Source organism: Dreissena polymorpha, chromosome 11 (genome assembly GCF_020536995.1).
Source record: "Dreissena polymorpha isolate Duluth1 chromosome 11, UMN_Dpol_1.0, whole genome shotgun sequence".
Classification (NCBI taxonomy): Eukaryota; Metazoa; Mollusca; class Bivalvia; order Myida; family Dreissenidae; genus Dreissena; species Dreissena polymorpha.
Window position 1 is genome coordinate 85,842,048 of NC_068365.1, and position 16,697 is coordinate 85,858,744.

General features: G+C 34.8%; 1 protein-coding gene across 1 annotated transcript in view; it reads right to left on the minus strand.

Annotated features, from left to right (window-relative positions):
- LOC127851927 (discoidin domain-containing receptor 2-like) overlaps positions 1-10,941 on the minus strand; it is a 164,763-nt gene extending 153,822 nt beyond the window's left edge. The window contains exon 1 of the mRNA XM_052385923.1: positions 10,497-10,941. Coding sequence (XP_052241883.1) covers positions 10,497-10,614 — 118 coding nt within the window. The 5' untranslated portion in view covers positions 10,615-10,941. The remainder of the gene's footprint in view (positions 1-10,496) is intronic.
- Positions 10,942-16,697: the final 5,756 nt, after the last annotated feature.

Below are 16,697 nucleotides of genomic sequence, written 5' to 3' on the forward strand. Positions count from 1 at the left end.
ACTTGCACCCAATGGAAACAGGTTCATGAACTTCATGAATTAATGCATGAACTTTGTGAATTTACTTCATGAACTTCATGAACCAGTTCATGAATGGACAAAATTTTAATAAATATAACATCAGTATTCATAAACCCCAATTTCATGAACTTGACATAGGTTCGTAAACTTTATGATTTATTCATGAACTTCATGAATGTACGCCATGAACTTCATGAACCATTTCAAGAATGGACAAAATATTCATGAATAACACAAGTATTTATGAACTCCAAGTTCATGAACTTGAAACAGGTTCATTGAAATTATTAATTTATTCATGAACTTTAGACACTTCCTGAACTGGTTCATGAACAAAATATTGCTGTTTTTACAAAGGAAGAATATTGTGTACACAGGACGTTGAAACGGAAGCAAGCTGAATAAAGCCACATGGTTTATGGTATTTGGAAATGTAAGTTTTTAATAAATTACCGGCTAAACCGATCAGCCATTGGTTCCATTTGAACTTCTTTGGCATTGAGTTCATTTGTGTTTCCAAATTTGTGCTACATTGTATCATTCTTTCCTCTGCTTTATGAATGTTTATGTCATCAACAGAATCAGAAGCATATTCAATCATGTCATACTCATTAACTGTTTGCCAACATGCCGATGAAAAGTCACCAATTGTAATGATTTTATTACAATGTTGAATTTTATCTTTAAGTTCTTTGAGTTTACCAGGAATATCGCTCCTGTAGATTTTAACGACTGTGTTAAATAAGCTTTAGTACATAACTTTGCTGTGTTATTCTTCGTCGTCGTCTTTTAAATGAAGATCCTCAAATCATACAATTATTACAATTTTATTAACATATTAAACTGTGAATAAAAACTGTGAATATTAAAATTTTCTGTTATTATCATATTTCCATTGTTTGCCCTGTTAAAATATTTCTCAACTTGTCTTTTAACAGTTCTATATTTATTTGTGTGAAACATGTTCATGAACAAATTTGTTAAGTTCATGAACCTTTTTGTTTCAGAGTTCATGAATTTGTTCATGAATAAGTTCATTAAATCTAAAAGTTCGTGAAACATATATTTGGCTTTTCATGAATATATTGTTCATGAATTGATTCATGAATATTTTCACTAAGTCCATTAACCTTTTTGTTTCAGAGTTCGCGAATTTGTTCATGAATCAGTTCATGAATTCTAAAAGTTCGTGAAACATAAATTTTGCTTTTCATGAATATCTTGTTCATGAATTGATTCATGAATACTTTCATGAATAAATGCATGAAGTTCATGAACCTGTTTCTCCGAGGGCTGTTCTGGTTTTATGATGTCAGCAAACACTTTGCTTCTAAGTGGGAAAGGTTAATCATGTCCATAATGCATAAAGGAGCTTTTTATCTATGGTCAATGTTAACCAAAAGCCTGATTTGATATAACATTTTCTTGGTAAACAAGTTTCTGATATCTTCAAAACTATTACTAGATTGTGTGTGAGTAACAGGTGATATAATGCATAGCACAAAGGTATGGTCAAGAATATAAAGAAAATAACAATGTCAACTTATTCCGAGAACAAATCTGAATTAAATGCATTTTTTACCTGCAATAATTGCACTTCGACATCACATTTTAAACAGTCAATCAAATACAAACATTATAAAGGCAAAGGTTGCAATAGGTTCCAAAAGTCAAGAATGAAATTAAATTAACAGAACGAACGACTGTAAGGAGTTACAAATGATAGTAACAAAAGCTGGAAAAGCCTAATCGATTTTGAGATTGAGAGACTTTTCTTAGTTTTTTACCATCCAAAACAACAAAAACTTATAAACATTCTTAATATGCAATTGTACAAAAGGATAGCATGTATAAGTGGTGTGCATAATTTTGTATTTTCTGCTGCTACAACATGATTTATTTTCAGGGTGTGCACATGATGTACAAGAAAAAATTGTTGAAAAATACAAATTTCAAAACAGTAGAAAGCAGACACTCCAAAATGTTTCAGAACTTTATAAGATGTGAAGTTTGTATAATGACTTCTCATCTAATTGCTTATATGCTTATATGCTTGTTGTACCAAATCATAAGTGTATTCATTTCTTCTTTAAATTGAAGTGGTAGTCACCATTGTTGAACTAGAAACACATGGTGGGGGGGGGGGTCTTTGCTCAATTTTCATGAATTTCAAAATACGAATGTGTTTGTTAAAGCTCTTACATACATTATTAAATAACTGACAGATAAGTTTAAATATATACAGTCCAACCTAACCTAACAGTCACCTGAGTTGAATGGGCAACTGGCTTAGCGGTCAGTATAGATCCCCCAGTCATTTTGAGGTGTAAAAAGTGACCACTTTAATCGATCTGCATTGTTGTCTCTCACCACTTATGTCACAGAGTCAATTGTGCCATTAGATTATTGCTGAATCTTTTCACATACCACTTTGCCAGAGACTTTTAACTGCTTCTGCTTAAAAAAGCTCGAAACAGCTATTGCTTGCCCTTGGATAAAGACATTAAACATTTTCTGCATCGCCTCAGTTACATCTCCCCTGTTACATCAAATCTTATTATCGCATCTTAATCACTAGTGGCATGCATGGTATGTTTACAAATATCACTGATCATTTTCCACTACCCAACTGTATCTGATAATAATACTACTGTAGGGTATAGGTTTTTAATGAGATTGGATCCCCAATATTGCAAAACAAACAGCATGAGATCAACTTAACATATTAAACCAGACTTACTTCTTTATTACAGGAATGCTTTGCATTTTAACTGCAGTCCCTGGGGACGAAAGTCTTGTTTGATGATTTTAATGATTTTATTAACAAAGAATTAAGGACACTGAAAACATTTTTGAAAATACTTCAGGGAATACCATATCTTATAAACATGTTCAGAATCAATAGCCATAATTAGATACTAGCAAATATAAGCTAATTTATCTGGTCCGTTATATAAATACATGTACATGTAACACTAGTTAACGCTTGATGTGCTAAATGTGTTGCATATTTTGCATCATGCTGAAAAAAATACTAAGAACATAAACAATCAAAATCAAGGCTTTGCTGGAATCATTTGAAGCAAAATATATCAGGAAAGCCAGTCTAGTCAGTTGGTTACAGACTGACGAGGTCGGATCAAAACTGAAGTGGGGGGACCGGACTCATTTTGCAGACAGACTGGTTCCATTCTCATGCATAACATGGCTCCATGAAAACTATGTTTACCAGTCCACTATCAACTGATTAAATTGGTCAATTTTCTGCTGCTACTTTCTGGGGAAGAAGTTAAACCAGGTATGTAGAGTGAGAGAAACAACCTGCATCTACCTATCAATGTATTTATAACTGCATTTCAGGAAATGAGTTAACATTTCTCACCGCTTTTCACCTTTGTAAATGCCTTGCAGAAAATTATGTATTTAAAATGTTGAAGTACTGGTAACCATGTTTGACTCAAGTTGGAAATTGGATTGTGAGCAGTTGAAATGAAATAAGAATTTTGGCTGTGTCATGCATGTAACAACCATGTTATTCCCCAAAGCTTATTTCACAAATATTTTTATTTCAATCATAAAACATTAATGAAAATGTAGATATTTCCAAATCTTCCGAGTATCATTGTGACTTCTACAATTTCAATGAATGGATTAATTAGATCTGTTACATCTACCTGTGATAATCTGAGAGGAATAAATCATATCAGAATCAACAAGGTATCTGTCTGTGATTTACAGTCTCTATGATCTCTATGGATTTATGAATCAAGTGGCTCATACAAATTAAGCTAATTGGCAGTGTATTACATCCAAACTTTGGCCAGTGAACCCGATCGTTCCAGGCAATTAAGTACACTGGCAACCTACCAAGCTTGATTTTTCTTCATAATGGAATTTATGTAACCAAATACATGCGATTTCCTTTGATGAGTAATGAATACAGTCAAAATTAATTCATTTATAGTGACAAATATGGGTCAGAGGCTTACATAACAGTCTGGTAACCATCCTCAGACAGTTACCTTGTTTATGAGGCTTTCATTTCTAGGTAAGAATTAAAATGACAAAATACATACTGTATGCTGTATAAAGAAGATTGTTTACCCTGTTTATATTATGTAATGTGAGTAAGTCATTACCATAATCACAGTTAGCATAGGGACACTTAAACATAACTGAAATTCTTCATGTTCGAAGAAATAGATGCACAAACAATCACAAATTACGGTTGTCCGAAATTTAGAGACACAATAAAAAATGCAAAACGTGATACATTAAGTTTATAATGCTGTATATTTAAAAAGCTATTTAATCATACATATTGTTATATCATATTTTAGCAATGTGTGCAATGAAGTTTAACTCATTTTATACATATCATTTTATTTTTTTTCGAAAACGACTGCACTTTGTTCAACAAGTTTAAGATTAACATCTCATATAATATGAATTTGTAAATAAGTTTTAAAAAATGCTATGATTTGTATTTGTTCTTGAATGTTTATCTTTACTAACGCTTAATAATGAAATGGTCCACTGGTTTTATAAGCATTCTGTTATTGTAAAATTATTTTTTTCCGTGTGCAACGCATCATTTTAAATAGGTTGAAAATATGATCAAATGCAAAATTTATATAAAATGTAAGAAAATTAAGAGTCATTAATTATGGGTGAAAATCTTTATGTGGAAAAAAGTAGTCACCGGAATTTTGGTTTATTGCTTAAAATGTGGGTGTCTGTAAATTTAGAGTGTCCAAAAAAAGAGTAATTACGGTACTTCAAATACATATTACTGTAGTATTGACACATAGCCTTTTTTCACCAAGCAAGACAGATGCCGACAAACAGTTATTAATCGATGTGAAATAAAATCAAATTGCGGTCTGATCAATTCACCATTAACAAGGATCTGATTATGTTCAAAACATTTGTGCATAATTGAAACATTACAACACAGTATCTGCAGAATCTTTGTTGAAATACCATAATTTTGGAAGCTATGTTCTGCAATCTTTTTTCTGGCAGGAATATAACCAATTTCGAATAAAACTTCCAGTAAAAACAGTACTTAATGCATGTGCGTAACTGTTGTCCCTGAATTAGCCAGTGCAGTCTGCAAAGGCAAATCAGGGATGACACTTTTCACTTTTATATAAGTTTTCATTTAAAGGAAGTACCTTCTAAATGAAAAGCAAGTCTAGGCAGAAAGTTTCATCCTTTATTAGCCTGTGCCTACTTCACAGACTTATCTCGTGTAGCACTTTTAATGCACATGCATTGAGCCCCTTTTCCCAGGGTCTGGCTCATGTGTATAAGTGAAGGCCCAAGAAGCGGGCTTAAACTTCTATCTCTACACCACTTCAGATGACTACTAAAAACAATAAGTTGTCAGTCAATTATTTAATAGTTTTTCGTCATGTGATGTTGTTGTTTTTTTTCAGTGATAAAAATTAGCACATATTGGTTGCAGAATCTAATAAGACAATCAGACAGGTGGATCAAACTTTTTATGGCGCATAGTCAATTATGAATGCAAGCATAATCTTGTGTCACTATTTCATGCACTTATTTCTGCGGTAATCATTTGACAGATATATAATCGGTCAAAATCATTTTTAGAAAGAAGACAATATTTACAACATGAATATCTTGCTAAATCATAGCATTGCATGTGCAAAGATGCAGAAGAAAAAGAATATTAAAAGTTGCCAAAATATATTCCGACTTAAAGGTGAGCTTCACTGAAACTATGCAACATAAAAAAACACAATCTGATAATAAATAGATGTATTTGCTCCAATAAAAACAAAATTCTGTGAACAAAAACACCTCTTTTTTTTTATAAAACAAATTATTTTTATCAGAGAAAAAGCAGGGAATTACTTAGAAGAAAGCACTCCCTGCAAAGAAATGCATGCAGCGTTTGAAAACCTTATCATAGAGGAAGAATCGAGCACAGCTATTCTGTGCTTGTTTGATGAACATTAGATAAATCCAGATACCGGTTTATGTTCCATGCTCATTGAAACAGAATTGGTGGATGGCATATGGAACCAGAAACATGCAAAAAACATGAAACTTTTCAACATATCCGGGTAGCACTGGCAGGATTCATACAAAACCCATTCATAGGAGTCTTACTGAGTGAAAATACCTTGAAAATTGGCCTGTGTGAATTTGGCATCAATGGCTTTGTGTGAGTTTCATTTGAATGAACTCAGATTTTACAAGAAAGAGAACAACTGGTTGAATAGTCACTCAGAAGAAACTCTTTGACACAATGACAAGATTTTTTGCCATTAAAGGGTATTTATTTATTGGTAATTTAGAATCAAATATCATTACCTGAGTCATTATAATTGACTTTTACAAGCTTATTTTACATCTACCAAAACATGCATATTTGTAATATACCATGGCTTAATGTTAGAACTTTATATATTCCTATCTGATCTTAAATGGTTCATAATTCATAATTGAATAATCATAATTTTCCCTTGCATGTTGGTAGAAGTATAGACTGGGGGACATAAAAAAAATGAAAACAAAGAGGTCTTAAAGCTTCTCGTTACAGCCTCAGGTATCTGCCAGTGTAAATATATGAACAAAGTTTTGATATTATAAATGATGCAGGCTTCTGTAGTCAATGAATACTGACAAGGGTTGAAATGCTACCATCATACAAAGGGATGCTTTACAACTCTGCAGATTATATTTGACACAATATGCATAAATCTTCTTCTTAGTGTTCTCTTAAACAGCTATCTTACTTTAAGTGTTAAAAATGCACGATAACTAAATTCTCTGACATCAAAATTAATCAAAGTTTTCAAAAAATTTACCCAGAAGAGATATTTCTCGCGTTTATTTTTCATCTTCAGCTAGGAGCTGTTGATGCATTCAATTGATGGCAAGTTACTCAAATTTAAATAATGTTTTGTCCCAGTAAGATAATCATAAATTCATTATGACAAGGATACGATATATTATTTAACCCTTTCCCATTCAGAAGCAAAGTGAAAATGTGCAAACAGCATAAAACCAAAACAGCCTGCGAGTTACTCGCAGTCTGTTCAGATTGTATGCTGTTTGCTGTTCATCAGAATCTAAGGGTTGGAAATGAAGCCTTAAAAACTTGATTCTAGTAAGAAAGATTTTCAATTAAATAAAACGCTCTAAGAGACTACAAACCTTCCAAAATACATATCTAAGTGGTAAATGGTTAAATGCATAATTGTACTCAAAGATAATAATTTTGACCCTAGTTCTGGGACAACATTATTTCATGCATGTGCGGTAAGTAGTACACACAGGCTAATCAGGGACAACCCTTTCTGCCTAAACTTGATTTTCCGCTATTAAGAAACTTCATAAACCCTTTCCAGCTGAGAAGCAAAGTGAAAATGGCTATGTGCAAACAGCATAAAACCAGAACAGCCTGCTAGTAACTTAAATTAAATTTAACTTTCTATGGGACTACAAATGCGTAAAAATATGCATCTAAGTGGTAAAGGGTTAAAACAGAAAATATCAGGAGCCAAGGATGATTTTACTTGAGCAAATCCATAAAGCCAATTAAAGCCCCTTTCCATGTGCCAACCAGAATTCATGTATTTGATAAGACAGATATTTTCTAAGAAATCACCCCGCCAAACTACATGTAACTATGTTTTTTTCACATCTGAAGTCAAATTCCTTACTGACTTGTTTCTTTTAATTGAACCTTTTCAGATGTATTTTACGCAAAATAAAGACCCACTTAAAATACCTGTGTATCCTGCGTTGACCCGGTCAGGTGGTCACCATATGTTTATATGGTACATTTTCCGGAAGTGATGTCAGAGTAGCAAATAGTAAGATGTGTTTGTAAAAAAGGAAAAAAATCCCTGCAATAAAATAATATTGATTCAGTCTGAATTTGCATTATTGCAGGGATTTTTTTCCTTTTTTACCAGGGCTGAATATGGCCCCAAATTCTTTTAAAATAATGCATTTTTCCAATTTTAGTATATATAACAAAAGTGTCAAAATCCTTCTGCTTGTTGTGACTTCTAGGGAAATTAGCTTAACCAGCAGATATAAATATATAAATAATGAAAATACTAAATTAATGTAGTTTAAATTATTTAAATTTTACATAAATGATTATTCATCTAACTGGCCTTATTTTCAACATTTTTTCCAAACAACAATATCAAGTCAAATGAGTTTTTTTCAAATTTGTCTCTCATCAACATAAGTATATCGACGTTTTTGGAAAACTCAGATTAATTAAATACTTCCTTTTAACTTAAGGCTGGTTGAATTTATAACATCATATTAACATGTAGTAAAACTTGCATAAGGCGTAATAAAACGGCAATGAAAAGAAAAAACAACAAGCTTGGAAAGAGAGATTCTATTAAACATGTTTTCCATTCAAAATGTCTTTACATGCCAAATCCCTGATTAAATGTTATGATGAATAATAAATACAAAATTAATTTTATGAACTTATTTAATCATAATAAGGTCATAAAAAATGGGATCAATTTGTTTTATTGCTATAGCTATTATAGAGCATTTAGCTCTTCTAAAGGAATATTTAAGTTAGTAACAAAATGCGTAAACACCTAAACCTGTGGGACAAGAATGATGTTACATAAATTAATGTTAGAGTAATAAAATCCTTTGTTTTCATCTTTTGTTTTTGTTTAATTACACTTTATACTACATTTTATATTATTACTGAGTAATTAATTTATCAGCTCAACATAACTTTCAGACAATATTGTGCACAAAAGTTGAAGGTTAAACATTTATTCCACTAAATGAACTCTATGAGTTAAATTAACCCCAAGAAAAATCAATAGGAAAGTGGTGGAAGTCAATCAATTAAATTTCCAACTGGGGTTTAATAAATGGACATCCCCCATATGTGGTCATCACTATCGGGTAGTAAATGAGAAAATAGTCTCGCTAATATTTTTCAGAATGATAGCACATAGGTCCTCTTGTGAGATCAGCAAATCAAACTCTGTCATTTTACTTGTATCCAACTATATGAACCTTGATCTGCGAAAACAGTGCTAAATGTATGTGCGAAAAGTTTTCTCCCAGATGAGCATTTGCAATCTGTTCAGGTTAATCTGGGATAACACTTTCCCCCTAGACTGGATGTTCATTAAGAAGAGACTTCCTCTAAATGGAAAATTCCATAAAAGGAGAATGTGCTTTAAGCACATGCATTAAGCCCCGTTTTCCCAGAGCTAGGCTGCATTGGTTGTTGATCCCATAATTTGACAACAAAAACAAAGACAATTTCAAACTGTGTTGGGCGAACAATTTGTTGTTATCACCCGGAGTATTACACACACTTTTATTTGCATTGTTTGAACAGCTGCTACAATTTTTACTAAATATAAGGCTTCGCATCATTCAAAGCTATCGGTGTATAATCTTCATTTCTGGCTGAAGTTTCCTTGATGTCAAATTAAATATTGTCACAATTCACTGCATTCAGTGCCTGCTGCTCAAACAACAGTTGACAGCAGAACAGGACATTGATCGTGTTTCATTGTTCACAAGTGCAAGGGATGAATGATAAACAGGGTGTAAGATATGATCTAAATGCTTTGTTCTTTGAACTTTGATCTGCAAGGTTTGTTGCCAATCAACTCAAATACCGGATCCTGGTTTCTACATGTGGATCATGAAGCCATCAAACTCTCTCATTAAAATCATATAAAACAACAATATGATAGTGGTTATATTTGAACAAAATAGTTGGTTGTCTGTTTGTAGCAGTAATTAAGATGAAAGGGAAAGACACTTGATCTTGATCGATGGAATAAGAGGCTTTATATTTCAAATAAATGGTCTCACATTTGTATTTTGTGATAACTTTTTAATTACGTATAATTACTCTATATGCTACTTTGATTTTTTGTCGCCTGTTATCAGATGACACATTCAAATAAAAGGTCAAAGGAAACCTTATCCAAGGTGTTTGGATTGCTTAGCAAAATTTTAAACTTTAGTTTCTATCCATTTGGGAATGCAAAACATGTTTGAATTAAAATATCACATGCACATTCCCAACAGTTACTGCGTTTTCTCATTGGATTAACCATTTGCAATCAAAATTTTAAAATTGTACAACATATTTCTTCGGAATAATGCATTTATTTAAAAAAAAAAGAAATTAATTCATTAAATTCCATTAAAAACCTACATAGCTACAATATTTAAGATGTGATAAAATATGAAAAAGATTTGTTTAGGATTTTTTATTACGTATATAATCAAGGTACTTTTTATATTAATGTATATATACATTACAGTACTTTTATAACAATATATATTATAATATCATCATTTGAAATCAAAGCATACTATCATAACGGTATGTTCTTTTCCAACCATCTGAAATGCCATGTTCAAATTTAAAAAAAAGCTTTGTATTACTATAGTGTGCTAACAGCGAGGATACTTACAAAGGTCAAGGGCAGTCATCTGGCATATAAATCCATAGAGTAAAATCCACACACATGCAAAATTCTTTGGTTCCATACAGAAGATGTGAATAAATCCACTCACTTTTCGCAAAACCATCTAAAGAATATGAGAATGCACCGACACCAAAAACACATCAATAATGGTACTTACAAAACACTTACGTATTATCAGACAGAAATGTTAATCGCCTTATCGTAAAGATGTATTTTTCACGTTGTTAAACAAATTCATGTTTCGAAGAACGCGTTACAGTAGCCCCGGATATGTAATTATGATATTACATATTTAACTCCCAACGTTCCATCAAGATGTGTGTGTACTATTGTTATAATATCATCTAAAAACAACTCCATAATTGTCTTAATAACCGGTAAATGGATTGTCAAGACAAACGCGTCTAATAATCCATTTTGTCCTTAGTATCTTTGATAAATCTACATAAAATTAATCCGTATATTAATAGCTTTGTAAAGAACAATGAAAAACAATACCACTTCCTTAATCGCTTTTCAAAATAACTCTATTTTTAGGACACTGTAAATATTGTTTTCCAAATTTGAAGACCTTCTCCCTTTAACACATTTATTTATGTCGTGATTGCAAAGTACTTGTAAAAGCAAACGTATTCCAATAAACTCCAATGGAATTCAGTACCATACAGAGAGCATTCTACGCTACTGACGGACCAATACACCTCATTGTGGAAGCTACCATTGCTCTCACACTGGGGGGTGTGATAATTTGTCCAATCAAATAACACTGTTCACTGCGCAATTGATCTCGCCGACAGATTTTGATAATCCTCATTGGATAATCCGACTTACTACGCAATCCCGACTCACTGCGAAATAAACGGCGCGCGAGACAGAAAGGTAGAAAGTTCTAGCCGTTTGTTTGTTTTATATTGACCCAGCTTAGTGCAATAAATAAAGTCTGTCGAAAGTTATTGGTAAATTTTGCATTAAATTGTATGAAAGTTTAAAGAGAAATTGATTGGAGGTTTAAGTTAACTTTGATGACAAAGCTGCGTTGTGCGAGAAATGTGAGTTAAAAGGGCTGCAGCGCTATGAAAGACAACATAATTTATCATTCGCGATGAAGGAAAAACATAAAGAGCTGTGCACGTTTAAAATTCGCTTTTGATAGGTAGGGCTAGAGTTATGTAAAACATAATCGCATAGACTATATACCCGTGTCATACCGTTACAAACATATAGTTCCCTGAGTTAACAAAGCACCGTCGGCAAGTAGTCCTTGTGAGGCATTCATTAACTTATATATTAACCGCGCTCTTGGAAAAAGGGGCTTAATGCGTTGGCGGAAAGTGTCGTCCCAGCTGCATGCGTATGTGCAGTCCACACAGGTCGACACTCCGCTTATATAGTATTTTTCCTTTATGCGATGTCTCTTCTATGCAAAAAAAACTGTTTTTAAAAACAAAAAGTTTCTACGCACAATCATTAAGCCCCGTTTTCACAGAACGTGGTTAAAATCGAAACGTCACATTATGTGTCCTTTGCGTTTAGTACTTTCGCGCCTTAATAATTCAATTTTATGATCTTAGAACTCAGATCTTCAGATCAAACACATTGATGGACAATCAGATTTATTCGTGTGTGTTTTTAAAGTACAATCAGATAAAGGGCGACAACTATTGCATTTTTTTAGATCTGGCGCATTTTTCAAATAGAGTTGTCGTTCATTTTTGGCATCCTTCTATCCTCAACCGACTATGATGTTCTGCTTGTTAAAAAGATAGTAAATGATAAACGAGGACATAATACTCTATAATAAAACTTGTGTATGACTCTATAAGAGGGCATATGTTTTATCAAATAATTATTTATTCTATCGATTCGCAAAACGCATCAGAAAACAACAACCAAATTAACAAGCACTTGCTAAGACAATGATTTGTTAGCAGTACTGTAAAATGAAAACTATTTGAGACAGCTTTAATCACAAGTTTGTGGATTTTAATAAAAATAAATATGACTTCATGATATGATAGACGATTATACACATTTTCATTCATAATTAGCATTCGGTGTGTAAGGGTATTTAAAATAGTGTTTTTACAATCTTAACCATTTTAAGTATCGTTTGAATCAAATGTAATATACGTCGAACTTAAGAATACTTGTTTGAACCGAACCATGCGATTTGAAACTGTCTGCATACCGTTGTTAAAATTACACATGGTATATCATGTTATAATACCCGCCTGCCTCCCTCAATCCATGCCTGTTTTCCTCTTTTCCTGCTGCTCTCCCGCCGCTATGCCTCACTCACTCACTCTCCCAATCATTCACTTACACACTCACTCACCAGCTAACTTACGCACTCACTAACGCACTCACTCACTCACCAACTCACTATCTCACTTACTCACTTCCCCACTCATTCACTCAATACAAACTCACTCATCCTCTCACTCACTAACTCACTCACCCACTTACTCACTCTCTAAATAATTCACTCATTCACTCACTCACTCAACTCACTTACGCACTCACTCACCAACTCACTGTCTCACTCACTCACTACACCACTCATTCACTCACTACAATACTTACTCATCCTCTCACTCACTAACTTACTCACTCACCCAGTCACTCACTATCTAAATAATTCACTCATCCTCTCACTCACTCACTACCACACTCACTCACGGATTCACTACCTAACTCACGCATACACCAACGCACTAACTCACCAACTCACTCATCCACTCACTACCTAACTCACCCACTCACTAACTCATTACCTCACAGACTCGCTGACTCCCTCACTCACTCATCAACTTCCTTCCTCACTCACTCACCAACTCACTCTTTCACTCACTGACCCACTTACTCACCCACTCCTTCACTCACTATCGCAAACACTCCCCAGCTCACTCACTTACTAACGCACTCGTTCACGAATCACTCACTCACCCACTCATTACCTCACTCACTTACTCACAGACTCGCTTACAAACTCACTCACTTACTCATCAACTATCTACCTCACTCACTCACCAACTAACTCATACACTCACTGACCCACTTACGCACCCACTCTTTCACTCACGCACGCAAAAACTCAACAACTCACTTACTCACGGACTTACTCACCCACGGACTCACTCACTCACGGACTCACTCACTATCCCACTCATTCACTAACTCATTCCCTCACTCGACCATTCAATCACACACTTACTCACCCACTTACTACCTCACTTTTCTACTCACGTGCTCACACACTCACACACTCACTCACTCGCTCACTCACTCACTCACTCACTGAATCACTCACTCGTTCACGGATTCACTCACTAACGGACTCATTCACTCACCAATTCACTACCTCACTCACTACCCCATTTATTTACTCACTACCTAACTCACTACATCACTCAGTCATACACCAACCTCACTTCGCCCCATTGGTGCAAAAAGGCACCATGTGCCTTCTAATTTCAATGTAACATGGTACCTTTTTCACAAATGGGGCGACTTATCCACTCACTCACACATCAACCCACTCACTCATCACTCACTACCTCACTAACGGACTTACTTCTTCACTCACTTATACACTAACCAAGTCACTCATCCACCCAATACCTCACTCACACACTCACTACCTCACTTACTCACAGACTTGCTCACTACCCATTCATTCAAAACCTCACTTACTCCCCCACTCACTTATTAGCCCACTCACCCACTCACTCACCCACTCACTCACCCACCGACTCGCCCACTCACTCATTCACTGACTCACTACCTCACTCAAAAAACTAACTCAATTACTCACTAACTCATTCACTCACTATATCATTCTATCACTCACTCACTACCACTCAAAGACTCACTGCATCACTCACTTTCTCACTCACTACCTCAAGCTCTCACTCATTCATGGACTCGCTCTCACTCAATCACTCACTCACTCACTACCTCAACTCACTGCCTCTCTAACTCACCCATTCACTCACTACCTCACTCACTCACTACCTTACTCACCCAACCACTCACTCACTCTCCCACTCATTCACTTACTCATTCACTCACTCACCGGCACACTCAACCTCTAACTAACCCACTCATTACCTCGTTTTCTTACGGACTCACTCACGCACGCACGGAATCACTGACTCACTCACTCACGGACACTTTCACTCACGGACTCACTAGCTCACGGACTCATTCACTAACGGACTCACGCACGGACGCACTCACTCACGGACCACTCACTCACACTCTCACTCACTTACATTCACTCACCGACACACTCAATCATGGACTCACTAACGGACGTACGCACTAACGTACTCACTCACGGAGTCACAAACTCACTACCTCAGTCACCGACTCACTTACCCACCACTCACTTGCTCACTCACCCACTCATTCAGTCACTCATTTACTCATTACTTCACTCACCAACTCACTTCCTCACTCACAGACTCACTCACTTACGGACTCACTCACTCACCGAATCACTCACACACGGACTTACTCACTACCTCACTCACAACACTCACTCATTAACATACTCATTCACCCACTCACTCACTTTCTAACTCACAAAACTCACTCACACCTCACTAACTCACTACCTCACTAACTACCTCAGTCAATCATCCACTCACTCATTTACTACCTCACTAACACACTCTCTACCTCACTCACTGACCCACTCACTACCTCACTCACTTCCTCACTCACTCACCCACTCAACACATCTTTCACTACCTCACTCACTCACCCACTCACTTCTTCTTTCACTACCTCACTCACTCACCCACTCACTACCTGACTCACTCACCCACTCTCTACCTCACTCACTCACCCTCTCACTACCTGACTCACTAACTCACTCACTCACCCACTCACTACCTCTTTTACTTTCTCACTCACTCACCCACTCACTACCTCTTTCATTACCTCACTCACTCACCTTTTACTACCTCTTTCAATACCTCACTCACCCAGCCACTAAACAATGTGGCACATTAATGTATATCCCCTGAGGGGCACATAACCTAACAATTAAATACGAACGAAATAAGACCCATTTTATGATATATTCGTCTAATATGCAATCGACCACAACACAGTTTACTATTTCTTTCTAAAGAAGCTGTAGCCATCGACATATTCAATATATCTTCAGTCCTGGTTCCAGTCGTCTCATACAGCTTGCAGTTGACTGAAATAAAACAATTAAACATTAAATGTAATGGAATGTTTATGTATACAATAAATCGATATTTACCGCCGTATAATACAATATTTATTTAAAAAATGTAAATTCAAATTAGTTATATTTGGATTTAAGCAATTTTATTTATTACGTAATTGTTCGAAGTCAACGAATAGTTCACACGAGAAAAAAGGCATACTTAAGACAACGTTCGATTTAATACATAATATCTTAATATATTAGGTAGAAATGTTGTCAAAACATAATATTGACGAGCCAAAATTGTTGTTCATGGCACATTTGTGGATGATTCAACATCCTATTAATTTATCCATTTGACTTTGACACATTTTCTATGAGATAGTTTATGTTTACTGTTTAATTCTTTGGTTTGCATCAATCATTATTATTGAATAATGTCAATAAAAAACAACTGGGAAGAAGTAAATAACCTTCATTTTCAAATTATATTTAAGGTTCAATGCTTCAAGCTCTTACATATTAAAAGTAAGACTTACCATCGGCGTTGAAACATCGATAAAGGTTACAACACTACCAGCGAATGTTCGGGTCAGTCGTATAACACCATGGACATGGTGTGTTGTCCGGATTTCGACAGTCATTCTCGGCCTTGGTAAAGCTTGATTCTGGGAAATTCAAGTATCTAATTTAAAGACAAACTTATTGTTTCGTTTATTTACTTCAATTCATAATAACTGTACATTGACCGATTTATCTAGAATAAGCGCATTGCTGTGACGGATAAGGTTGAATGTTCTGTTTAATACTTAGCATAGACATTTGAACCTGAGGTCTTTTGCTTAAAATAAATATTAATCAAAGCGCTGAAGGCACTGAAGATGTTCGCTATTGCATAATTTAACACGCAATTCATTTTTGAAAATCAATCGCAAGTTTGAAATGAACACACGCCATTCAACTTTATAAAGTGTGTGTCGTAGCGCACGGGCCGAGTTTTG